This window comes from Cnephaeus nilssonii, assembly GCF_951640355.1.
Source record: "Cnephaeus nilssonii genome assembly, chromosome: 23".
NCBI classification, from domain to species: domain Eukaryota; kingdom Metazoa; phylum Chordata; class Mammalia; order Chiroptera; family Vespertilionidae; genus Cnephaeus; species Cnephaeus nilssonii.
Genome location: NC_137094.1, coordinates 5,175,459 through 5,202,168, shown reverse-complemented (window position 1 = coordinate 5,202,168; position 26,710 = coordinate 5,175,459). Strand labels below are relative to the sequence as shown.

General features: G+C 41.1%; 1 protein-coding gene across 1 annotated transcript in view; it reads right to left on the bottom strand.

The window, feature by feature from the left end:
• The window catches only part of SMYD3 (SET and MYND domain containing 3), a 519,877-nt gene that overhangs the window by 400,985 nt on the left and 92,182 nt on the right, over nt 1-26,710 (bottom strand). The window contains exon 2 of the mRNA XM_079763811.1: nt 9,478-9,541. Within this exon, the coding sequence (XP_079619937.1) occupies nt 9,478-9,541 (64 nt within the window). The remainder of the gene's footprint in view (nt 1-9,477; nt 9,542-26,710) is intronic.

Below are 26,710 nucleotides of genomic sequence, written 5' to 3'. Positions count from 1 at the left end.
CAACCTGGGTCTAGAACTCAATGGCACATTATAACAGAACATGAAATCTGACAGTTTCTCAAACAACCTTCTTGATTTACTTTTTTCTGTTTTCTTCCATTACTGCAAATACAGGATGTAATTAAGATTTTGTTCACAATACAGCTGTAATGTTTTCTGTTCTCGTAGTTCAAAATGAACAATGATGTACAATAAGCACAAGTTAGCATGAAAGATAAAGGAAATTAAAATACTGTGTTAAGAAACAAAGACAATGGGAGACAAGAGTTTAGATGGAAAAGAAGGAAATGAAAGACATCTATGACTTAATTCCATTTTTTAGTACATGCATGACAAAAACAACTTCAGACTCTATATACAGGGTGGGGCAAAAGTAGGTTTACAGCTGTGAGTATGTAAAACACAAAGATTATTTTTGTATTATTATTTATTAACTAGAGGCCCGGTGCACGAAATTTGTGCACGGGGGGGGGGGGGGGTCAGGGGTCCCTCAGCCTGGCCTGCACCCTCTCGCAATCCAGGACCCCTTGGGGGATGTCCGACTGGCACTCGGACATCCCTCTTGCAATATGGGTTCGCTGGCTCCTAACCACTTGCCTGCCTGCCTGCCTGATCACCCCTAACCACTTGTCTGTCTGCCTGATCACCCCTAACCACTCTGCCTTCCTGCCTGCCTCATTGCCCCTAACTACTCACCTGCCTGCCTCATCACCCCTAATCACTCTGCCTGCCTGCCTCATCGCCCCTAACCACTCACCTACCCACCTGATTGCTCCTAACCACTCTGCATGCCTGCCTGATCACCCCTAACCGCTTGCCTGACTGCCTGATCACCCCAACCACTCACCTGCCTGCCTGATCGCCCCTAACCACTCTGCCTACCTGCCTGATCGCCCCTAACCACCTCTGCCTCAGCCCCCTGCCCGCCGCGGCGGCCAGCTCTGCCTCATCCCATGGCTTCATCTGGAAGGTCGTCCGGAAGGACATCTGGAAGGTCGTTTGGCTGTCCTGTCTAATTAGCATATTACACTTTTATTATTATACATTATTGTATTATTTTCTATACTAACAACTGTAACAACCTACTTTTGTCCCACCCTGAATTTTCATATGTGTTATCATATTTATATTGATTCAGAACATAAACTAATTAACTAAGCCAGTGCTTCCCGACAGGGATAATCCTGGGGTTCTTTGGGAAATGTACAGGGTACTTTTTATAATGGTGCTTGAGGAGTACCTTGGGCACTTAGTGGCCAGGAACCAGAGATGCAGGACATCCTGTGCAGGGCAGTTCCATACAATAAAGAACTGTTCCAAATCCAACATGACTTTTAGATGTCCAATCAGACATTTATGCCTAGACATGTCTCAATAGCACTGAATTTTCTAGGTAAATCAAAGGAAGACTGTTTTAAGAACGTTAGCTAAAGTTATTCAATATTTCATAAAAGCATACCACAAAGGCACCACCACTCATAGTGTTTGCATTAATAATAAAACACATTTTCTGATCTGCATTTTGTACTTCCCTTTACACAGTGATCTGTACATGTGCATGTACATGACTTCTTAGTTGTCTTCTAGTCTAGTCACAACTGAGCATTTACATACTAAAATACACATTGTTTAATTATAAGTTATTTTCATTCTCTCTCTCCTTTATGTTTCACTTATGGAATTATACTGATACTGAATTCTGAAAATAGGTAACTAGTAGATTATATTACCTATGAAATTTCATTTCAAGATAGTAGAGAGTATAATAAAAATTATCATAGAAAGGTGGAGTTGGGTCTGAGAGAGCAGAAAATTCTAGATCTAGAACAATGCTACACAGTTACACACACCACACACATACATAAAAAATATTTTTTAAATACCAGGCCTAAGACCAACCCTGAGATTCTGACCAATGAGACAGAAGCAGGATCTGAATCACTTTCAATCACTGTGGGGATTCTATCTGTAGCTAAGGCTGAAAAACCACTGAGCTAGACTAAACCAGTGGTCGGCAAACTGCAGCTCACAAGCCACATGCAGCTCGCAAGCCGCGGTTTGCCGCTCTGTTGACTAATGAGTTTGCCGACCACTGGACTAAACTAAAAAGGAGGTCATTCTATATGTTAAATAGATGAAACAACAAAACACTATTCTAGACTTATCACTGAACTATTGCACTATGGTATTAACATTTTATAATATTGAGGTGAGGGAAATGTTTCTAAGCAGGACATAAAAACCAGAAACCATAAAAGAAAAGATGTACATATTAAACTACATAAAAATAAATCACTTTTGCACATCAGAAAGAGAAAACCTAATACCATACACAAGATTGGAAGATACAGTACAAACAAGAAAAACAAAATCTAAAACATACATATAGACAATGCTAAAGGTATCTAAAATGCAAGGTCTTACAACGTAACTAAAAGGATGAATATTTCAATTTTAAAAAGACAAAGAAAGGTATAGGGCATGATTAAGAAAAACATGCCTGCCGAAACCGGTTTGGCTCAGTGGATAGAGCGTCGGCCTGTGGACTGAAAGGTCCCAGGTTCGATTCCGGTCAAAGGCATATACCTTGGTTGCGGGCACATCCCCAGTAGGGGGTGTGCAAGAGGCAGCTGATCGATGTTTCTCTCTCATCGATGTTTCTAACTCTCTATCCCTCTCTCTTTCTCTCTGTAAAAAATCAATAAAATATATTTAAAAAAGAAAGAAAGAAAGAAAGAAAGAAAGAAAGAAAGAAAGAAAGAAAGAAAGAAAGAAAGAAAGAAAAGCATGCCTAAGAAAGAAAAAGCAAACAAAAAATAGAAACCATACCAATGACCAAAGAAATGCTAGCAGAAATTAGATAACATAGGTGACCCATTAATTTAGCAAAGTTGAATGAAACTGACGATATTTAGAAATGTCTAGGCTATGTATAGGGAAGTGGGGACTATAACCTTATTGGTAGAATTGTAAGTTTCTCCTAATTTATGACGGGTTTTTGGTAATGAATATCAAAATTTTTAGTGTGCATATTGTTGGCACAGAAGTAACATTTATAATGCAATTAATCCTAACATTTTTTCCTTTTTATTAAATTTATTGGGGTGACACTGGTTAACCAAATTATGCAGGTTTCAGGTGCACAATTCTTCAACACATCATCTGTACACCCTATATGCTATGTTCACCACCCCAAGTCATGATTTTAAGAATACTCTTGGTAAATTTGTTTAACATACTGAAAAACTGGTAATAATTTTTCCAACTTTTCCTTTACAAAAAGGCTGTTTCTGCCTTTCTCCTTATACTTTCCCAATACTGTTTGAATTTGTATAAATATCATGTATCATATTTATAAATAAAAGCAAATTATCCTATGTCTAGTAACTGTGATTTAGGGAGAAGCATTTTTATATAAAAGAAAAAGCAAAATTACTGTTTAATAAACACAACTTTTTAATGATTATTTTGGATAACCTATAATCCAAAGAATGATTTACATGTATTAATATTTAAAAAACACTTCAGTGAATTCTTTTGGTGATACCAATGAAATCTTTTGTAATGTAAAGACTCAGTAAACTGTTTTAACAATTTAGCTTTGTTTATGTTTGATTTCCTTAAATAAGTGTACTACCAATTCATGCATTTTGCATGTAGCAGGTGTTCAATAGATATCTCATAATTTATTCTAAAACTAGTACCATTTAGGAGATATAATTTTCTGTATACTTGTCATCAATTATTTGAAATTAAGGCCATCCAAAAAGTAAAAGGACAGTAAACTTTTTAACAATTATTTTTAAACAATGTGTCTTGATCTTGATTGCTTGATTACAAAAGGAGAGGACTGATGTAATGTTACAATAGAAATAGAAAATTAATTTACTTTTTCATTCTTACTCAAAATAACCTTTGCACTATTAACATAACATTTCCCTCCCTCCTTGGATACAGCTCAATAACATATTTAAATACTGTTAAACATTAGGTTTTCGTTGGAATGAAAACTCAATTTTGAGCAGCTTATTATTGTGGTGGGTGAAAAATGAGAAAGGTCGGCACATACCGAATCTGTTTTGGGTAAAAAAGAACATGTAATTCATGACTTGGGCACAGTAGACATTTATTCAGTAAGAGGAATGGACTCGATAATCTGTAAGGCAGACTCGCAATAATTAAAACCTGTAATTTTGTAATATCCATTCCCAACAAATATCTAAATTGTGTCAAAATAGGTTAGAAACCTGCCCATGTTAGGTTTACACAGAAGTGAAAATTTGTAATGGAGACCACTTAATAGCAAGTAAATAATATCTCCTTCTTTATGCCTCAAATGTAATCCAGCACTGAATTACAAGGTGACAGATAAAGACCTGAAAAGCTGGAATCTGGGAAACGGAAACGGGACAGCTAAGCAGGCTGTCTAACAAGCCGCGCTGACTGACAGGTATTGATTAAAATCTTACGTGAAATCTCCTTCGAGCATGCTGGAGACTGGTGACAGACATGAGACTATCGCTTTAAAGGCTACGGAAAGCGGTATCAAATGAAGAGCCAGAGCACCTTCCCACCAGCCTTGCTCAAATCAGACAGGTCGGGCCAAATATAAAGGGGTGAGGCGGCAGGATGGTCACCGGGCACGAAGTTGATGGAAGAGAAGAAAGAAGAATCAGCTATTACTTCTTAGGAAAATGGTTCATTGAGAAGGCAAATGGTAAGAAAGAACCTCAGTGCTCAAAACTAAGCCAATCATCATCTAGTGCAGGGTGCAGGTCCAATCCATTCTGCCAGTTGTTTTCACCAAGTTTTCCTGAAACAGAGCCACACTCAGTTTCACTCACTCATTTCCGACTGTGCCAACAGAATTGAGAACTTATGACAAAAAAATCTTATGGCCCACAAAGACTAAAATATTTATTATCCAGCCCTTCGACAGAAAGTTTGCCAACCACTCTGATCTGTTAAGAGACATATCAAGGTGGAATGAGCTCGTTGATAGGTTTTATCTGGAAGGGCAAAATAAATCCCTCACGTCTATGGACTTCTAATCTTTGAAAGAAACTTCCGTGCCAGATTAATGTCCATGCTGGGTTCTAGCTGAACATGGCAGGTGAGGCGCAAGCATTTTATCTCCCCAACACAAGTAACTATATAGTGTTTAACTCCCCAAGTGAACTAGCAGGGCCCTCATGGCTGCGAGGGTTAACCAGTTTCTGTAGGTCGGAACGTGGGGGCAAGGGGACAGACTGCAGAAACAGGACAGAGGAGGCCACCTCGGAGGGCAGCTGCCTTCAAAGTCTGGTGCTCGGGAGGAAGGAGGGGCTGCAGATGGCGTCTCAAGGAATTATTAATGTTCAGATGCCAACTGCAGTCACAGGAGTAATGGGGTCACTCGCCAGACAAGTGGAAAATGAGAAAAGAAAATCTCAGGACCCCAGACATCTTTTAAAAATATATTTTCATTGACTTAAGAGAGGAAGGGAGAGGGAGAGAGAGATAGAAGCATCAATGGTAAGAGAGAATCACTGATTGGCTGCCTCTTGCACGCCCCCCACCGGGGATCAAACTGCAACCCGGGCATGTGCCCTGACCGGGAATCGAACCTTGACCTCCTGGGTCATAGGTCGACGCTCAACCATTGAGCCATGCTGGCCAGGCAATCCACAAACATTTTTAGAAGTAAAAAATGTAAATATGATCAAGTAATTTTAACCTTTATACAGTATTAGATATGAAGCCAACTTCTCCACAGAACACTCCGCACGTCCTAACCGTCTAAAGCCTGGCATAGAGGTGTTGCTGAAGTAAACAAAGGGCTTGTCTTTCTTCATTAGCCCCACTTCGGTATGATATTCTAGAAATCACGTTATTAAATCACTCTATTCAGTGCTTACTAAGTATGGGATTCATCAAAAATGAATCAAATCATTCTACAACTAAGCATAAAATACAAACCCAAAAATATGATTCACATTCTTAAAGAGGCCTATAATTATCAACATAAAAGAGCCTCCCTCTGCTAATATAGTACTTTTTAAAAGCGTGTAAATTGCAATTTGATGCAATACCCAGCTGCTTATTTTGCTCCGCAATTAATTCAATTAAAAATGTGCATATTATGAATCATATTAAATCCTACCAAGATGAAATAATAATTTGCAAATTTATTTGAAATTGATTTACTTGCTATCTATATTTCAAATTTTAAGAATGCTGTTTTAGCCCTAACCGGTTTGGCTCAGCGGATAGAGCGTCGGTCTGTGGACTGAAGGGTCCCAGGTTCAATTCCGGTCAAGGGCATGTACCTTGGTTGCGGGCACATCCCCAGTAGGAGGTGTGCAGGAGGCAGTTGATCGATGTTTCTCTCTCATCGATGTTTCTATCTCTCTATCCCTCTCCCTTCCTCTCTGTAAAAAAATCAATAAAGTATATATTTTTTTAAAAGAATGCTGTTTTATAGGAAAACTTCACCTGCTCCTCCCCTTTGGTCTAATAATCATCTTGATGCTCTGATCATGCTAATACAGAAATAAGACTGGCTCCCATACCTAACCCCGCTATACACATGATGCCTCATACTAAGGCATACAGAGTAGTACAAAGGCACTGATGAGAAAACACCTTGGCCAATACCAGAAACAGTGCTGTACACAGCAGTAAACATGTCCCTCCATGTGTACACTATAGCTGAGGCACAGACTAACAGACTGGTGTACATCCGCCTCTCCCAACACGCACACAGAGGTCACCTCTGGGAGCAGAAGTAGAAATAGTGGCAAGAAGCTGGGGGGAGACTTTTCCTGTTTCCTCTGCATTATTTTATGTTGTGTTGTTTTTTGTACTGAAAATTTATTCTTATATTGCTTATGTTTAAAAACAAAAGGTACTGATTCCATCCTTACGGGCACAAGGGACATTACATCCCGTAATACCTCAACAGCCTCTCATAAAGAACTCATTGATGGCATCGCCCCACACATCACACGCTCAGCTAGTGAACTGAAGTTATGGCCCCCCGGGGTGAACATATTATAGGTTTTATGCTATAGACTCACCTCCTCTCTATCAATTTCCACTCCAAGTGCTTGTGCCTCCTGTTCATTACTGTTCATAGTTCAGTTTGTCAGTTTAATTTTGGGCTGCTTTGTAGGTATCCACAATAATTATAATATTTAATGCTGTTCCTTAAGGTTGAGCTAAACAGAGCAGTTTAAATGCATATGTTCTGGCCAATCTTTGACTCCCATCCCACCTCTACACACTCGTCCACCCCCACACACACTCACTGGTGTTATATAAGGTACCTTTCATCATACTAGGTTATTTCCCATTACCTCCTACAGTATATCAGATGGCGACATTATTATTGATGCCACAGTAAATAGCTAATATATGTGATAAAAATACATGGACTATCATGAATCAAAATGACATATCCACCCACCACACTCCCTTTACTCATTCTAATCAGATAACAGGTTTTTCTTCATTGTACTGCAAAAGGAGAAGGTGACTTGGGGAAAAAACACTCATGAAAACAGAGGAAAATCAAAGTAAACGTTCAGGCGATTAAGAACAGAAAGGATGTTCATCTAAAAGATTTGTGTCAAGTGAAATGTGAATTCATCAATTCTATATGTCATCTGCTTAACCTGAAGTCCCCTGACACATGCAGCTCTGCCTCATACGAATAAAACAGACAAAAGATCACCATAAAACGTCTTCCTAGAATTTTTGTTGTAGAAAAAGCATGGGTTTGTTTTCATGTTTTCCTTTTGTTATTACTATTGCTAATGGTCTGACCTAAATCTGGTACCTTTCTAACTTGGACAGAATTTTTGGTTTACAAAATGAGGTAAAAATAATTTAATTTTTTTTCCAATTCCCTACTTTTATTAGGAAGGTGTTATTTCTAACCTTTTGTTTTTATATATTTTGCTTTGTGTTCCTTAGGGATAGAGTGTATCCTTATTATAAAATAAAATAAGACAAAAATCCGGCAAATACAAAAGAAAAAGGGAAATAATACCTAATTAGAATGTTAGAGGAAGAATAAAATTTAGGATTAGAAGAGAAATTAAAAGTCTAAATTCTAACTGCCTCGGTTCATCTCCCAAACTCCAGAGCCTACTAGCTATAGGACATTTAGTAAGTGGCTTGCTAGCCTATAGCTAATAAGTTTCCTTATTAATAATATAGCATAATAATAGTGACCAATCCTCTCAATATTCCTTTAAAAATAAATAGAATAAAACTGTGCCAGGTACATAATAGATGTCTAATAATACAGATTAGGAAGCTGAGGCCCAGAAGTTTAAGTTTTTTCTCCAGGATAACTTCACTAGCTAATGGCAGAATTGTCATAGAAATGTGGGTCCTCTGAGTTTTTTGTACGTTTTAGTTTCTTTTCCATTAAGACCACTTTGGAGAAATCACTTTCAAGAGAGAAAGTGGGATAAAGAAAGTCCCTCAGATAAGCATGGCCTAGATTTTAAAGGAAAAGAAGAAGCTTGAGGAGGTACATGTGCATACACAGAACAGACACACTCACACACACCACACACACCAAAATAAGAAGCAAAAAGGATGGGTGGAGGGTGGGAGCAAGTGACACAGACAGAAAACTTCCAATTAGACTTTTTATTATGACACAATTCATTAGAGCTTAATTACATTTATCACATAATTAATCAGAAGGTAAGAAGTAAAGGTCATGTTGAATGTTAATTATACATCCTTTAAAGAATTTCAAATATGTTAACAGCAGTACTTTCATAGACTGTCAGTTGTTATAAATTAACTCAAACTCTTGGAAAGCAATTTGCCATGATCTTTAAAAGTTCAAAATGCATATATCCTTTTACTAATCAATACAACTGAGAAGTTATCCTACAAACTAATTTGTGGAAGTGTGCAAAGCTGTGCACAGAAGGATGCCCAGTACATTAATGGCATTAGGGAACACTGGGAAATACTTAAGCATTCATTAATGGGAAAATTATGATTGTGGTGTATTCATAATGGAAAAATTGGGATGATACCAAGAGTTCCTCTAGATAGATTATTAAATGAAAAACAAAATCAAGGCATATAAGAATTTGTGCCAAATAACCGGTATCTGTTTTTTTTAAATAAAGGATATAGATATATGACTATGTTTACACAGAAAATGCTACAAAGACACTTAACAGTAGTCATCTCTGAGAAACAGGATTGAGGTCAGGAGGACAGAGGATGGAGAGGAGTAAAAGTTTAATTTTCTGTCTACTAGTATGTGTATGTATGTGTGTGTGTGTGTGTGTGTGTGTAACCTATGTAACTTTTTACCATATACATATGGTATTTTAAACAAAAAGAAAATAAGTTAAAATAAGGCAAAGATTGTGCAGAAGCAGAGAGAGGCCAACAGGCATAGCGGAGGACAGGCTGAAGTTGGAGAACTTGAAGGTCTCACTTACAGCTGGGCATCCTTACCTGACACTTAGCACCACAGTATTTGGCAACTCGGCATTGAGAGCATCGCATCAGCTTCTCCTTCCTGTGAAAATAAATAAATTTCACATTAGGAAACGAGAACCATACCTGGCTGAAGGAAGAAAACATAAAGCAACATATGGACGCCAGCGTGTTCGGCTCACTCCATCTGGACGGTCCCTTAAGATTTAGGTTTTTGCGTTGCTGAACATCTTTCCCCTTCAATGTGAGACATGTACATAAGAATGTTCTTTTTTTATTGTGATAGAATATGTATAACATGAAATTTACCACTTTAACTATTTTTAAATATATACTCCAGTGTGTTAGAAAGATAATTCAAGGGCCAACATGGAGTCCTTTAAGCTAGGCCCCCATCAAACGGAGACTTAAGTTAATCACATTTCCCGCTCTCCCAGAAAGGGAACCTTTAACCAGTCCGTCAGGGACCTCCAGAGCAGCACCAGTTGGTAATCCTATCTAATAATAGACAAATATGCAAATTGACTGCACCTTCGCTACGCCCAAACCACGCCCACCAAACAATCAGTACGAATATGCAAATTACCCCAACAAAGATGGCGGCTAATTTGCATATCAAGACAGCTTAGAAAGAAGCCAAGAGCTGCAGAAGGGAGCAAAGCTTCAGAGAAGCAAGCAAGCTGGGGGGAGGAGAAGGGAGGAGCGGAGGCGGGGCTGAAGGAGAAGGAAGTTGAGCAGGCGGGGCCGGGGGAGAAGGGGCGGGGCTGGGGGAGAAGGGAGGAGCAGAGGCGGGGCTGGGGGAGAAGGGAGGCGCGGAGGCGAGGCCGGGGGAGAAGGGAGGAGTGGAGGCGGGGCCGGGGGAGAAGGAAGGAGAGCAGGCAGGGCGGGGTAGAGTGCAGCAGGAAACCCTATTGCAGGATTTTTCCTGCAACGGGAACGCTAGTCTTCCTGATAAAGCCCTGCCATTGCTTAGATCAGGGGTGGGGAACGTCTGGCCTGAGGGCTGTTTAAGGCCCGAGAAATCATTTGGTCCCGCCAAGGTGCTAGGGGTGAGTTAATTAAATGTGTGATCCAATATCGCAGGCTAATTTTTAAGCTGATCATTAGGTGTGGCCCGCAAATGAAGTTATAAATATCCAAATGGCCCTTGGCAGAAAAAAGGTACCCCACCCCCAGATTAGACCAACCATGAGCCTTTGAGCAATTACCACTTTTCTCTTTGGGGCAATAACATCTTGGTAAGGTTTCCGTGCAGAGAAAAAACTTGGGCAGCAGAGAGGAAAAGAAGTTGCAGAAATAGAGCACCAGACAGTCCTTGAAAATATTACTTTAAAATTTTTAAAAAATCAACTCATCAATTCCACATGAAAGACTAACCCACTTTTCTTTTAAAAAAAGGCAATCAGAAATGTACACGTCAAATAAAAATCAGAATTTATCAGTAGGCCTACAAAAAAGGGACCATGTGCTTTAGGTAGCTCCAAAGGCTGAACCAGGAGATAGTAAATGGAATTAGGGAGGCGTAGGTTGTGTCTGAAGGTGAAGATCTTTCTGGCGGCAGCAACAACCCAAAAGTCAGTGGAGAGCCCCGAGAAGGGTGCGGGCCCAGTCACTCTTCACGTTCAAGGAGAGGCCACCAGGCAGGCGCATTGCTAGGCATGCAGTGCCCGTATGCAGAGGAGCATGAGGTGAGCTTCCTGCCAATTCCAAAACCACGTGGCTCTGTTTCTCCTGTGCAACCGACAAACACACTGAACCTGAAGACGACAGAGGCTGTGCACATTACAAGGCACACGGCGTCCCAGAGAAGCAGAGAGGCGATGAATGTGCCATTTTCACAGACTGCAGAAACATCCTCTTTGCAAAGTAAGAGTCTGGAATTACTGAATGAAAAACAATCTGAAGAAGTAGGTTAGGAATGTTATCAGTGAGAGAAAAGTGTGAAAAAATGTACTTCTTTTTTCTCCCTCTACTTAGGAGGTAAATAGTATTCCACCTCCAACTTGGATAAGATATTAAAATTATTTTATACCAGAATAAATGGGATCTTTAGCTCTCCCCCTTAAAGAAACAAAAAGGATCCTTTATCAGTTGGTCATACAGACTCTGCTCTGCTAACTCAGGCTGCTCAGGGCCCCGGGTCCAGCGGTTCACGGAGCAAAAGAAGCCCTCTCTCCCGGGCCTGGGACTCCATTAGCTTCTCCTACAGCCCAGGCAGCTGACACGTGGGAAGGAAACAGAAACAGCAGAACTCGGCTCTCTCCCAGGACACACGTTCAGGCTACACGCGGCCCCGGAGGGAACCAGTGCCTCTACAAACCCGAAGAGGAAAGAGGTCCACTGGCTGCCTCCAATCCCAGCAACCCGGGTGCTATTTAAGGGAGCCCCTCTCTGTCCTGTAATCAGGGGGAAGTATCCCACTGCCGGACACTCTGCCCTCAGACAAGAAGGCCAGTGGCCAGGCAGAGGGAAAGCAGCTTCCTGATATAGGATATAGGATATAGGATATAGAAAATGAACAAATCCTCATGACTCTCCCATTTCCCCAGATCTGGCACCTGCAGAATCCATTTTAAATTCCCATAAAAAATGCATCTACAGCACATTCGTATGCAGTATATTTATTACACAGGCCTCTTTTCTAGTCAAGTGTCTGGATCCCCTAGAAGTCTCCCCTTATCCACGCACTCACTGTGGGCCAATCAGGGCCAGGCAAAGGCTCAGACTGCACACGGCAGCCGGGCCACCCTCCTCCCTCTGAGCGCACTCTTAGGAACGGAGCACTGCCCTGTCCAACCAGCAACCCCTCTTTCAGCTGAAGACCCCCGCCCTCCAGTCTTTTGCACACTTTTATCCTTCCTCAAGGCCTGAAATTTAGTTTGTGGCTGATCCTTGTGCCCTCTGGAAAGAAATCTGAGCTTAAAAAAAAAAAAGACCAGAGTACATTAGGCGGTCTACACCACTTACAGGTGCTAAAGGAAGTGTTGGTTTGTGTGGTGTCTGATTTAGAACCCCACTTCTTAATACACATTTTAAGGAAGATTCTCTGAATAGAATTTCTATAAACATATTTTTCACACAATTAATACATAAGATGCTCTATGGTATATGAGGAATACTGAATATCATGATGGGCAAACTCTTAAGAATAAAGAGCTCCATTTTTTAATGGGAAAAGCCAAAATAACTGAATGAAATGTAAATACAATTTTTAAAACAAAGAGACCACGAAAATATCTCTTTAAAGAAATTTTATGTTTGTAAATACCTTTGACATCTCAGAATCCTGATTATTAGACATGTAACTGAGTACTTGGCTGTTCCCCATAAAAATTTCTGAAGCAAATGAAATTTTTCACTATGAGAAAGAGATTATCCTCCAAAAAACCATGTTATTCTATCCAATAGTAGTGCAATTACTTTTACTCCAAACAAATAAAATGTTCTGGAAAATGCTAAACATAAAGTACTCCCTTTGGCATAAATATTCATGGTAATACAGTAAAGGGATCTTCCATTTTTGTTTGGAGATGATAATTATGTTGGTGTGGACCCAAAGGCTTCTTTTTTAAATTAAAGAGATTCACATCCACCATCCACCTAACTATCAAATTGTTTTTAATACAGAGCAGCAGATGTGGGCAAAACAAAACAGATTCATAACACAGGAACGTAGAATGGGTGTGGATTCATTTTTCTATGTTCCTTATAGCTTTATTTCACATTTCTAACATTGAAAGTACAAAACAATAAAGTGCAATGGTTAATATTTCAGGGAAGATGAACCTATAATTCACAGGCACCATGCCTTCCTTCCTGGGATAAACACCGGCAATTTAAACCCACATTAGCACTTAAGAGAAAAAGCACAGCCAAGTATTTGAGCCCAGTTAGCCAAGCAAGGCAGACCATCTTATTCAGGCACTTCCCTTCCCACTGTCCTCAGTCCCCTGAATTAAAGCTGTTGTCCTGTGGAGACGGTGCTACCTGATGAACACAAACTCCGGGTGTTAATTCGACAATTGTTCAGTGATTGGCCCCCTGGGGGACATCACCCTGCAAGGTCCTGGGTAGGTGGCTGGCAGGAAGGCACCAGAGTCACTGCTTCATGATAGAGCGGACAGACCGTCACCCATCACATGCAGAACGAGTGACCGTACGAAGCCAAAGGTTTAGAGAAACGGCACACACTGTGGGTCCGAGTTCAGAAGAAGGAAAAGTCACTTTCTGATCAAGAGTGAATGGGAGAGGATGGGAGGGATGTTCTGGGGACAGAGGATGTCCCCATACCTAAGGAGAAAAAAATGGTTTAGCAGTTCAGAGGTCCAAGTCTGCAGCCCAACTGCGATAGTCTGAATGTGTCCCCCAAAATTCACATACTGAATCCTAACCCCCAACGGTAACAGTATTAGGAGGAGAGGCCTTTGGTGGGGGGTGCTTAGGTCATGAGGGTGGAACCTTCGCGAATGATTAGTGTTCTTATCAAAGAGACCCCACAGAGCTCCCTGATCCTTCCACATGAGGACACAACGAGCAGACACCTGTATGAAGCAGGGAGAAGGCCGTCACCAGAATGTGACCACGCTGGCCCCCTGATCATGGACTTCTCAGCTTCCAAAACGGTGAGACATAAACTCTTGTTGTTTAATAAGTTACTCGGTCTATGGTATTTTGTTACAGCAGCCCCAATGGACTGAAACATCAAGGCTACTACTGCCTACCAGCAGTATCCTATGTAACAAAAGGCTAATATGCAAATCGAACAGGGGAAAGACCGGTCGCTATGACACGCACTGACCACCAGGGGGCAGACGCTCAACGCTGGAGCTGCCCCCTGGTGACCAGTGTGCTCCCACAGGGGGAGCGCCGCTCAGCCAGAAGCCAGACTCACGGCTGGTGAGCACAGTGGCAGTGGCGGGAGCCTCTTCCGCCTCCGTGGCAGCGCTAAAAACATCCCACAAGGGGTCCCGGACTGCGAGAGGGCACAGGGTGGGCTGAGGGACACCCTCCCCCCAGTGCACGAATGTCATGCACCGGGCCTCTAGTAACCTTATAACAGCTCTTAGCCTCGATTTTCTCCTTTGTAAAATGGGAATAAAGTGACTACTCATAAAACAAGGTGGCAGGAGCCTCTCCTGCCTCCACGGCAGCACTAAGAATGTCCGACTGCCAGCTTAGGCCATTAGTCAGACATCCCCTGAGGGCTCCCAGACTGCGAGAGGGCACAGGCCGGGCTGAGGAAACCCCCCCCCCCGCCCCCGCCAGTGCACAAATTTCATGCACTGGGCCTCTAATATGAGATAATCTATGTAACGTTCCTGCTAACAGTACCAAACAAGGACTTGAAACTAAATCTGCTGAGTACATTTTCAAAGTGCTCAAGATAATTCTATTTTTATATCATATCTCAAAAGAGCTTCTTATGTACCCATTCTATGGTTGCTAAAAAAGCAAAACCCACATGGGCCACAAGCCTGGTCACCTCCATCCAGGTTATTTTTTAAGACCTACATGGACTACTTGGCTCTAATTTCAAATTTTGACTAGCATCGTAAGTGTTTTTCCTGCTCAGTCTACATTCTCTGAAATTTCTGTTACTGCTATTTTTAATTTAATTAGAATGATTAACTTTAAAATGGTCTGATTCAAGAATCTAAAAACATTCATGAAAGTTTCAAATGAGGAAATTAAAATCAGAGAAGACTGTTACATCTTCAATAATATTAAAAGGCAATTATAACTTCTAACATTTTGTTTGCTTTTATGCGAGATAATATCTATTACAAATTAAAGAGAAAATTGACATTTTTACAAGAGCACACATTGAAACCTTCTCCATTATGTAATGATTCTGTACAACATTGGACATTGTGTGCTGCAGGTCGCTCTAATGATTGAAAACGAGGGACTCAGAGGAGCTTTTTAGGCAGAGCACCTGAGTGGACTGAAGAAAGCTGGGGCCAAAATGACCTGCTGAGGAGGGATTTGTTCCAGCAACAACATCTGTGTTTCTCAGGAGGAAACCTCTTCAGCCTCGTCTAGTAATTCAATTCTGGTAAGTCTAAGAAACATACACAACTTCCCTAAGTCTTCTTGAAATCCAAAATTTTAAAAAACAAATATGATAAAGAACAAAATAACTGATTTCTCCCCAAAGACTGAAATCAGATACCCTTTAAACATGTAAGTACTGCTAATATACAAATCACACAGCATATATAAAAAAATGAAGGTACCAAGGGTCATATTTCAAAGAAGGTATAAGAATAGTTCATCAACACTTTCATCAATGTACCTAAGCCCTCAAAATAGCAGAGAATGCTCACCTTGACTTCAGCTCCAGAAAATACTATGTCACTATTCATGAATTATCTATCGGGCTTTTTCTAGCTAGAAAATGAAACTTAACAGCACCATGTTTCTATTTTAGTTTTAACAGTGAGAAAACCAAAGCCAAATTCACTTATTAGAATAATCTGTTCATTTCAGAAGCCTGGAAGAATCTTTTCCTGCCTACTTTAAAAACTTGCTCTTTTATAATTAAGTATATTACTTTGTGTAACCTTTAGCTATAAATTTCCTCAAGTCCTTTTGAAAGTAAGCAATAATAAAATCTCAAATAACTCATTCTCTCTTTTGGAGAACAAAATGACACTGCTTATAAAGAAATGTGCTGATTTAGTCCCAAAATAAAGAAAGCTTAAAAGACATAGAATTAAATGTTAAACCTGCCAATGCACCATAATTAATTATAAGTTCTTAACAATTTTTATAAAGCGTACTAGAGGTCTGGTGCATGAAAATTCACACACTGGACGGGGGGGGGGGGGGGGGGGGCGGTCCCTCAGCCCGACCTGGCCCCTCTCACAGTCCAGGAGCCCTCTGGGGCGGGAGGCGACCCAGCGATCAGGGGAAGGCGACACCCCCATCACACCTCTGCTGCTGCCACTGCCAGCAGTGCAAGCCTCGGCCGGCCCTGGTTACCTGAGCCTTCCGAGGCTTGCCTGCGCCTCAGGCTGGCCCTGGGCATCTGGGAAGCCAACATCCAAGGCTTGCCTGCGCCTCGGGCCAGCCCTGGGCGGCTGGGGGGCTGAGGGGACTGGGGGACTCCGGATGCAAGCATGCAGAGCAGCCGGACCCACCTGGGGGCGGGCTAGGCCGTGGTGTGCGCCTGCTGCCCCTATGGGTGCCACCATCTTTGTGAGGATGTGATGGTCAATTAGTATATTCCCTTTATCAGATAGGATGATCATTAGCTAACAGCCATTAAATGAGAGTTAACAGGGATGAGGACAAGGTGTTTACGCCTGTGTGGTCCTACAGGAAACAGGTGATATGGCCAATACAAGGCTCGCTCACACCCCAAATATCAACCTCACACATTCTATTCATCAAACACCCACTGAGTTTGAGAATATATTGTGGTAAAATGTAAACATCCCCCCCAAAAAAAAACATTTTATGACTGCCAGTCATTTGTAATATAGCATGAATGACTTTAATGAGATAATCACATTGCTTTTCCCCAAATACTTAGTTGAGATTTTAGGAACAAAATTTTGTTTCGAGTAGATCTAGAAAGGGGCAATTATTATCAGGGTATTGAATATTTAAAGGCCTAGAGGGGGAAAATATGAGATATTATGACAATGCACCAAAATAGAGGTTAGAAATGTACTTGGTAAAATTAAGACTTTTCAATGGGTGGAAAAAAGACTGAAAAGAAAAACGTTGAAATTTTTCTTAGAGTGATATGAATTTTTCTTTGGATGATTTCCTCCCCCCCTTTTTTTTCTCTTCACCAATAACATTACTTTACTTCTATAGTCAGGTAAACATAAACTTGAACAAAAAGGCAATATAGATTATTTAAGCCTTAAATTGTTTTTGGTCTAAGGCAGAGCACAAGAGAGACACCTAAAGACAAACAGAAAGATCAGTGTTAATTATAATTTAACCCAATGTTTGGAATAGTAAACACAAATGCATGTCTTATTTAAACAAAATTTAAATGGAGAGCCATTTGCCAATATACCCACATATATAAAACCTCTTTGGGGTCCTTCAGTAATTTTTAAGTTCAAACTGAAACCAAATAATTTTGAAAATCATTAAAGATTTGGCAATGTAGTGGGATACAAAATTAACACCCAGAAATCTGGCATTTTTATACACCAATAATGAACTCACAGAAAGAGAAACTAAAAAAAAAATCCCATTTACCATTGCAACAAAAAAGATTAAGATACCTAAGAATAAATTTAACCAAGGAGGTAAAGGACCTGTACTCAGAAAACTATAGGACGCTGAAAAAAGAGATAGAGGAAGACATAAACAAATGGAAGAATATACCATGTTCATGGATTGGTAGAATCAACATCATTAAAATGACCATACAACCCAAAGCAATCTATAGATTCAATGCAATCCCCATTAAAATACCAACAGCATATTTCAAAGACCTAAAACAAACTCTCCAAAAATTCATCTGGAATAAAAAAGACCCCGAATAGCTGCAGCAATCCTGGAGAAAGAAGAACAAAGTTGAAGGGATCACAATACCAGATATCAAGCGATACCACAAAGCCACTGTTCTCAAAACTGCCTGGTATTGGCACAAGAACAGACATATAGACTATTGGAATTGAACAGAGAACCAGAAATCAACCCAAGCCATTATGCTCAATTAATATTTGACAAAGGAGACAAGACCATACAATGGAGTCAAGACAGTCTCTTCAATAACTGGTGTTGGGAAAATTGGATAGATACATGCAAAAAAAAATGAATCTAGACCACCAACTTATACCGTACACAAAAATAAACTCAAAATGGATAAAGAACTTAAACGTAAGACAGGAAACCTAAAAATCTTAGAAGAAGCTATAGGCAGCAAATAGCAGACATTTGCCATAGCAATATCTTTACCGATACAGCTCCTAGGGCAATGGAAACTAAGGAGAAAATAAACAAATGGGACTACATCAAAATAAAAACCTCTGCACAGCAAAAGAAACCATCAACAAAACAACAAGAAAGCCCACTGTATGGGAGAACATATTTGCCAATGTTATCACCGATAAGAGTTTAATCTCCAAAATTTATAGGGAACTCATACAACTTAACAAAAGGAAGATAAACAATCCAATCAAAAAATGGGCAAAAGACCTAAATAGATACTTGTCGAAAGAGGACATACAGAAGGCCAAGAGACATGAAAACATGCTCAAAGTCACTAATCATCCGAGAGATGCAAATCAAAACGACAATGTGGTACCACCTCACACCTGTCAGAATGGCTGTCATCAACAAATCAACAAATGACAAGTGCTGGCGAGGTTGTGGAGAAAAAGGAACCCTCTTGCACTGCTGATTGGATTGCAGACTGGTGCAGCTACTGTGGAGTTTCCTCAAAAAATTAAAAATGAAACTCCCATTTGACCCAGTGATCCCACTTCTAGGAATATATCCCAAGAAATCAGAAACACTAATCTGAAAGGATATATGAATCCCTATGTTCATAGCAGCACAATTTACAATAGCTAAGATTTGGAAACAGCCTAAGTGCCCATCAGCAGATGACTGGATTAAAAAATGCTGGTACATCTACACAGTGGAATACTATGCCGCTATAAAAAAGAAGGAACTTTTATGGATGGAACTGGAGAGCATTACGCTTAGGGAAATAAGCCAGTCGGAGAAAGACACATATCACATGACCTCACTCATTTGTGGAATGTAATGAACAACATAAACTGATGAACAAAAATAGAGCCAGAGTTATCGATGCAGAGAACATACCATCCAACCTAAGAGGGAAGGCAGGGGAGGGAGGAGGTAAGAGATCAACCAAAGGACCTGTATGCATGTATATGGGCATAACCAACGGACACAGACAGTAGTGGGGTGAGGCATGTGCTGGGGAGTGGGAGCGGCTGGAAAGAGTTCAATAGGGGGAAAGGAGACTTATGCAATATTTTAAACAATAAAGAATTTTTTTTAAAGTTTCTGAATTCAGTAATTTTGAGGTCCTATTTAGGTTGATTATATCTACCAATATTTACTGTAATAGAGATTAAAACCAAATATTAATTCATTTAAAATCATAATCTAGTACAAGTTGACATAATATATTTTTATGGAAAATAATTATATTTTCTGAAACAAAAATGTGAGTGAGGAGAGTGGCACTGTTTTACATTTTCACAAATCTCTGTAATATTGCTGGCTTAATAGAAGGCAGCTGGATTCTCATTTATGTTTTCTATTTCAATCTGCTGAATAATCGATGTCAAGTAGCTCTGGGAAAGTCCACTGTATACTAGTGAGGGAATGAGGTTTTAAAAGGCAAATAATGTCTTCATAAGATTACTGTGGAAGTTTCTACTTTACAAAGTCCTGCAAGGACCCTGGGGACCCCACTTTGACTTCTGCTGCTTTAGAGTACAAATAGTGACAGTGCCAAGCTGTAGGAACGTGCACCTTGACTATTTTACATAATGACAAATGGCTCTCCAAAGAGGCTAAAAAATGGGAATTACCCTCCCGCAGCAGTGTAATGAGAATTCCCTGAAATCCGTATGTTGTCAACCCTTGATATTGCGGGTCATTTACTTCTCTGCCATGCTGTTATGTGTGAAATGCTCTCTCACTGAACTTCTATTGGGCATTCTCCATCTTTTCAAGTTCATTCACCATGGTTTCTCCTATATGAATTACCTATTCATATCACTTGCCCATTTTCTACTGAGGTGTCTTTTTTTAAGAGATTAAACTTATTGAGCTTAATTTCTTGGTGGCAGCATGCTTTGTAAATTAATATCTCACTGACTGTCTATATTTATTCCTTAACTACGCACTATAAGAGAATATAATACAGTATTAAACCATCAACATTGGAGCCATATAGCCTGGAAGTGAATTCTAGTTTACCATTTAGAAGCTGTGTGATACAAAGCAACTTAATCTCTCAATGCCACTGAACTGAAGTGAAAATAGTAATAGTACTAACATTACTTGGCTGTAATGAGAATTAAATAAAACACATAAAACTCTTAACATTGCGCTTGATTCATAGGATGTGCTCAGTAAATATTAATTATCATCACTTTCATATTCATTTCAGAGATTTTTTAATCGTAAACTCGCAAAAGTTTCTAGATATCATTTAAAATACCACAGTGCTGAGTAAAAATATTCTAGAAATTCAGAATTTCCTAAATTTTTCTTGTTATTTTCAAGTCCTTCATATATATATAACTATAAAAAAATTAGATCAAAAGTATAGTAACAGTACAAATTATTTACTGAAATATTCGTGGATGTAATTAAATAGTAATTACTTCTCAGGTTAAAAGCAACCAAACATCCTATCTAATAAAGAGGTAATATGCAAATTGACCATCATTCCAACACACAAGATGGCCGCCCCCATGTGGACACAAAATGACCGGCAGGGGAGGGCAGTTGTGGGTGATCAGACCAGCAGGGGAGGGCAGTTGGGAGAGACCAGGCCTGCAAGGGAGGGCAGTTGGGGATGACCAGGCCTGCAGGGGAGGGCAGTTGGGGGGACCAGGCCTGCAGGGGAGGGCAGTTGGGGGCAACCAGGCCTGCAGGGAAGGGCAGTTGGGGGTGACCAGGCCTGCAGGGGAGGGCAGTTGGGGGTGACCAGGCCAGCAGGGAAGAGCAGTTAGGGGCGACCAGGCCAGCAGGGGAGGACAGTTGGGGGTGACCAGGCCTGCAGGGGAGGGCAGTTGGGGGTGACCAGGCCAGCAGGGAAGAGCAGTTAGGGGCAACCAGGCCAGCAGGGGAGGGCAGTTGGGGGTGACCAGGCTTGCAGGGGAGGGCAGGTTGGGGCGACCAGGCCAGCAGGGGAGGGCAGTTAGGGGCAATTGGGCCAGCAGAGGAGCAGTTAGGCATTGGTCAGGCTGGCAGAGGAGTGGTTAGGGGGTGATCAGGCTGGCAGGCAAAGCGGTTAAGGGCAATCAGGCAGGCAGGCCAACGGTGGGGAGCCAGCAGTCCTGGATTGTGAGAGGGATCCCAGATTGGAGAGTGTGCAGGCTGTGCTGAGGGACACATACCCCCCCGCCCCCCGTGCACGAATTTCATGCACTGGACCTCTAGTGAATACAATAACAATGAAACTAGTGCTTTTGGAAAAACTGTTGCTTAGTCAACATGAGCTTTAAATGTTCTTAGCAAGGTAATACTCCCAGCCAAATAAGTAGAAAACTTAGATATATCTCTACCTTATTTATGAAGAAAAAAAGAGCCAGAGGGTGCAGTGGTATTGAATACTTTTATTTTTCTACACAGATCATAGGAAAGGCTGACAACATCTTAATCCTCAACTTCCACCTCCCCTCCCTCCTCAGACCAGTAGTGAAAAGTCCTTCAACATAAGAGAGAAAGATAATTAACTCTTTCCAGGTAAGCTAACCCATTTTACTAAAAAGCAATCTCCCTGTTTACAGCTCATCACAGTAATAATCTTTAGAAAATGAAAATTTGTAATTGATCAACCTTGGCTAAACTAAAAGAATCCCAATGGCAATAAATTATAACATCTATTTTCCACCAGAGAAAATGAAAAACCAGTTTCTAAAATGTCATTAACGCAAATGTTTTTAAAACGATGCGACGGTTTAAATTGTAAATTATAATTATCTTCTTTCTAATATAAAGAACTTTTGAATGCCACATCCTTCCTATTGCTGCTCTTTATTTTATTGGGCCCATAAAATCACTAAAGACCTTTTTGTCCCATGAACTGTGATAGGTTCTGGAGAAATAGGATCAATTAGACAGTTTCTGCTTTCAAGAATTGTTGATGCTACAACCGAAACAGAGTAGCAGCAATAGCAGTAACGCTTAGCAAGCACCTAGTCTGTGTTGCCAGGACAGTGCTAGATACTTGTACGATAGCAGCAGATGGAGACTGGGAACCCTAAAATTGAGAAATCATAAGTAATAGTTACTGGTCATCACAGGTTCCAGGGTACAGCCAGGGGAAAAGGCAGCTAAATTGGAATAAAGACAAAGGTATTTACTAGTAGAAGTGGGAATTCAGAGGCCAGGTGCTGGATGGACGGATGTTCACGTCACCAAGAATGATGCCAGGAGTAATGATGAAGAAAGAAAAAGTGAGCCATGAATATAAAGGGGTGGTCAGAAAGGTAAGGGGGTACAATAGCCAAGGCTTCAAAGGAACTGGCAATTTTGAGAGAGGAGAAATGGTATAAAAACAGCAAGTGGGCCGAAACCGGTTTGGCTCAGTGGATAGAGCGTCGGCCTGCGGACTCAAGGGTCCCAGGTTCGATTCCGGTCAAGGGCATGTACCTTGGTTGCGGGCACATCCCCAGTAGGGGGTGTGCAAGAGGCAACTGATCGATGTTTCTCTCTCATCGATGTTTCTAACTCTCTATCCCTCTCTCTTCCTCTCTGTAAAAAATCAATAAAATATATTTTTTTTAAAAAAACAGCAAGTGGAGCAACAAAGGTACATTTGCTCTGTTTCTCAGGCCTTGCGGTACTTGGAAAATGAGGAAGACCAGCCAATACTTGGGAGGTTATGGAGCACTGCCTTCAGGGGCAATCAGGTTTCGGTTGGAGCAAGAAGAGTAAAGAAACATCCAGAGATCTTCAGGATGTAGAGGTTTGTTTGTTTGTATGTTTTTAAATATATTTTTATTGTTTTTCAGAGAGGAAGGGACAGGGAGAGAGAGAAACATTAATGATGAGAGAGAATCTTGATCAGCTGCCTCCTGCACACCCCCTACTGGGGATTGAGCCCGCAACCCGGGCATGTACCCTTGACCGGAATCGAACCCGGGACCCTTCAGTCCGCAGGCCAACACTCTATCCACTGAGCCAAACCAGCTAAGGCAGGATACAGAAGTTTCAAACACGACAGAGCATGGTCCAGGTGATACAGAAGAAAGGATGGGGCTGGCAGTGGTAAGAGGGGGTGAGGAAATAAGTCAGATCAGAGTAGACACAGAGCCACATGGAGCTAAGAGTCTGGTATTAAAAGATAACTTCGGGCCCTAACCAGTTTGGCTCGGTGGATAGAGCGTCGGCCTGCAGACTGAAGGGTCCCAGGTTCGATTCCGGTCAAGGGCATGTACCTTGGTTGCGGGCACATACCCAGTGGAGAGTGTGCAGGAGGCAGCTGATCGATGTTTCTCTCTCATCGATGTTTCTAACTCTCTATCCCTCTCCCTTCCTCTCTGTAAAAAATCAATAAAATATATTTCAAAAAAAAAAGATAACTTCGGATAATATTTGATTTCAGAGGCCATGCTCATTCACCTAATGCTGCTCCAAAAATATCCTTAATGCAAAATGACAAATGTTATAGTCCACGTATGTGACAAAGAACCCAGAAAGCTCAAGAGTGGAGACAGAGTGCTGCCAGAAGGCCACAGCATGCAAATGATGATGCTTTTCCTGATGACGCTGCCCCTAAAAGCTTAAAAATGCTTTCTAAGGTCACATTTGCCCTCAGTGGAGCAGTTTTGAAATGAAAGTGACAAGTAAAAGGAGAAAGCACTTTTAAAAGTGTTTTGAAATGATCTTTCCAAAGTACATCTATCTTTCCCAAGACACAACTGCCATAAAGTCTGGCATCCCTCAATGTTTAATTTTACAGGAGGCCAGGGAGATCCTAATGGAGACCGCCCCTCGCTGGGTGACTAGTTCACTGAGTTATATGTAGGGGCTTACTCCTGTGTTCTGTACCCCACCCCTCTCCTGTGTTTATTTCATCACCATGTGGTACAGGGCCAAGCGTATAAACAGGTGCTCAGTAAATATTTAGTGCATGGGTGAATGAATCAGACAGTGTAGTCTAATGGCAACATTTATAAGAAGACCCCTGTTCAGCCAAATAATTGCTTAACCACAGCCAACCCTCATTCAGCACCGAGTACTCCTTTCACATATGTATCCCTAGTCATAGAGGGAAGTGACCATAAGGAAAAGTGGCAAAACTTTGGGCATAGTATTATCATCTTAATGCATAAACCAGCACTATCACAATGCATTTCTCCTCCTAAATGACAAACCATTCAAGTGGAAAGGGTACGTGAGAGGGCAGCATCCAATTGGATCCAAGAAGTGTTCCCCAGAGGCACATGCACACCAGTGGCTGGCCTACACCCATCCTGGGTAAGCGTCTCACCTTTCTTCCCGCCCCTCTGCCCAGGAATCCTGCTTGGTTAACTGACAAGTAACTCCGGTCAGCAAAACCCTGGTCCTCCTCTGAGGCCACAGCAAATCCCAACTCCTCTGTTTCTACTACTCTGCCCTGCACCTCACACGCGTGTTACCTTCTACTCTGCTCTTGATAGCTACAATGCACGAGACAGGTGAGAGTTACGGCAGAAAAAAATCTAGGTTAACAAAAGATAAAAAACATTAAGCAACATTAAATTATCTGGAAAGTGGATGTGATGACTGTCTGAAAGTGAGCATCTTGAGGTGTCTGCCGGCATCTAATAGGAGAGCCTGATAAAGGTGGAGTCACAGCGAGATGAGGGAGAATGGAAAATGTCTGGCTTGCTTTCACTACAAAAGTATTTCATATAAAGTACTTGCTTCTGGGAAAAGTGGAAAATAAAATATACTATTTTGAAAACATTCTAATATGGAAATACTCAAGGAAAATATGCTTATTTGCCATCATTGTATCTTCTTCGCTGAGATGCCTGTTAAAATCTTTAGCCTATTTTTAATCAGTTGGTTTCTTATTGTTGATTTTTAAAAGTTCTTTGTTTATTGTGGATAGCAGTCCTTTATCATGTGTGTCTTTTGCAAATATTTTCTAGTATCTGGTTTGTCTTCTCATTCTCTTGACACTGTTTTCTGCAGAGCACAAGTTTTCCATTTTAATGAAGTCCAGCTTATCAAGTATGTATTTCTTTAATCATGCCTACAGTGCTGTAGGTTTACTCCTAGGTTGTCTTCTAGGAAAGCATAAAATATTTCCACAGGGATTCTGTTTTTTGCCTTTATTTTTATTTATTTCAGAGAAACAGAAAGCAAGAAAATCCTAATCAGTTATATTATTCCTTCCCAGCATAACATCCTAATAATGATATCCACTGTTGTTCAGGGAGAGGGTTACTCTAGTAGGCAAGTGATATATTTTTTTTATTGCTCTTATTAGTATTTACCTAAAATATTAGGTAACTCACATAACATAGGTGTGTAAATGATAAAACCAACCATCTCTACACATCTGGAACTGAGTTAAGTACTAATTTCCGTAAAGAAGGGAATCCAAACAGTTAGTTCTGACCCATATACACTGAGGGAGCCCTCCCACCACCTCCTCCCCACAGTGAGGGGAAGTTTAGCCCCACTGTACACAAACCTGACTGCGGAGACGGCCCTGATGTCAGAACCGAGCTGGCGCCTGACACTAAGCACACAGCCAGGCCAGGCAGCGCCGGAGTTGTAACCATCCCACCAGCCTGCGACATCCTGCTCGGAACCTGACTGGTCACAGGCTTTGAAACAGAGGTCAGAATTCATCAAAACCAGCAACCACCACGATCAGCCTGAACCCTATTGCTGTCAAGAGGCCGGACGAGAAACAGCAGCAGTCCAGTCACAAATTTAGCGCTGCTTTATTAGTAAGAGGGACAATTTGGTCACTTGTTAGGTAGAACCGTCTGGAACAACCAGTCTTAACACCAAGAAAGGAGTTCAAACTCCCTCCACTTTAAAGCAAAACAGAAGACTACCTTTCTACCACTATCCCCAAGCAAACGATCTATAACCGAGTAGCATGGATCTTAAAACATTGATGTTTGGAATGAGGCCGATTTAACTATATTAACACACAAATCCATACATATAGGCAAACTACAACAGAAATGTGTCATTTTGCTTCATCTAACGTTTACGTTGGCCAAACAGCCACCTCCATACCAACATCACTCATGCAGTCTTATGGGGAAATATTTTTTCTATTTCCCTTCAGCCTGAGACAAAGCATTATCTGAATTGCCCTGAGGGATTCTCTAAAAGTAGACAGGACCCCATCACAGGATGTCCGTGTGCCTTTGAAAAGTTCCCCCATTTTCACAATGGACTCTGTGCATCATTACTTCATGGGACCACCCGTGAGAGAAAGAGAAGGGGACCCCAATCTCTGGCTCTACCCTCTGCCACCACCTACAGAATATGAGCAAGTGTCAAACACCAAGAGCCTTCAGATGTCAAGACACGTACGTCAGAGACACAT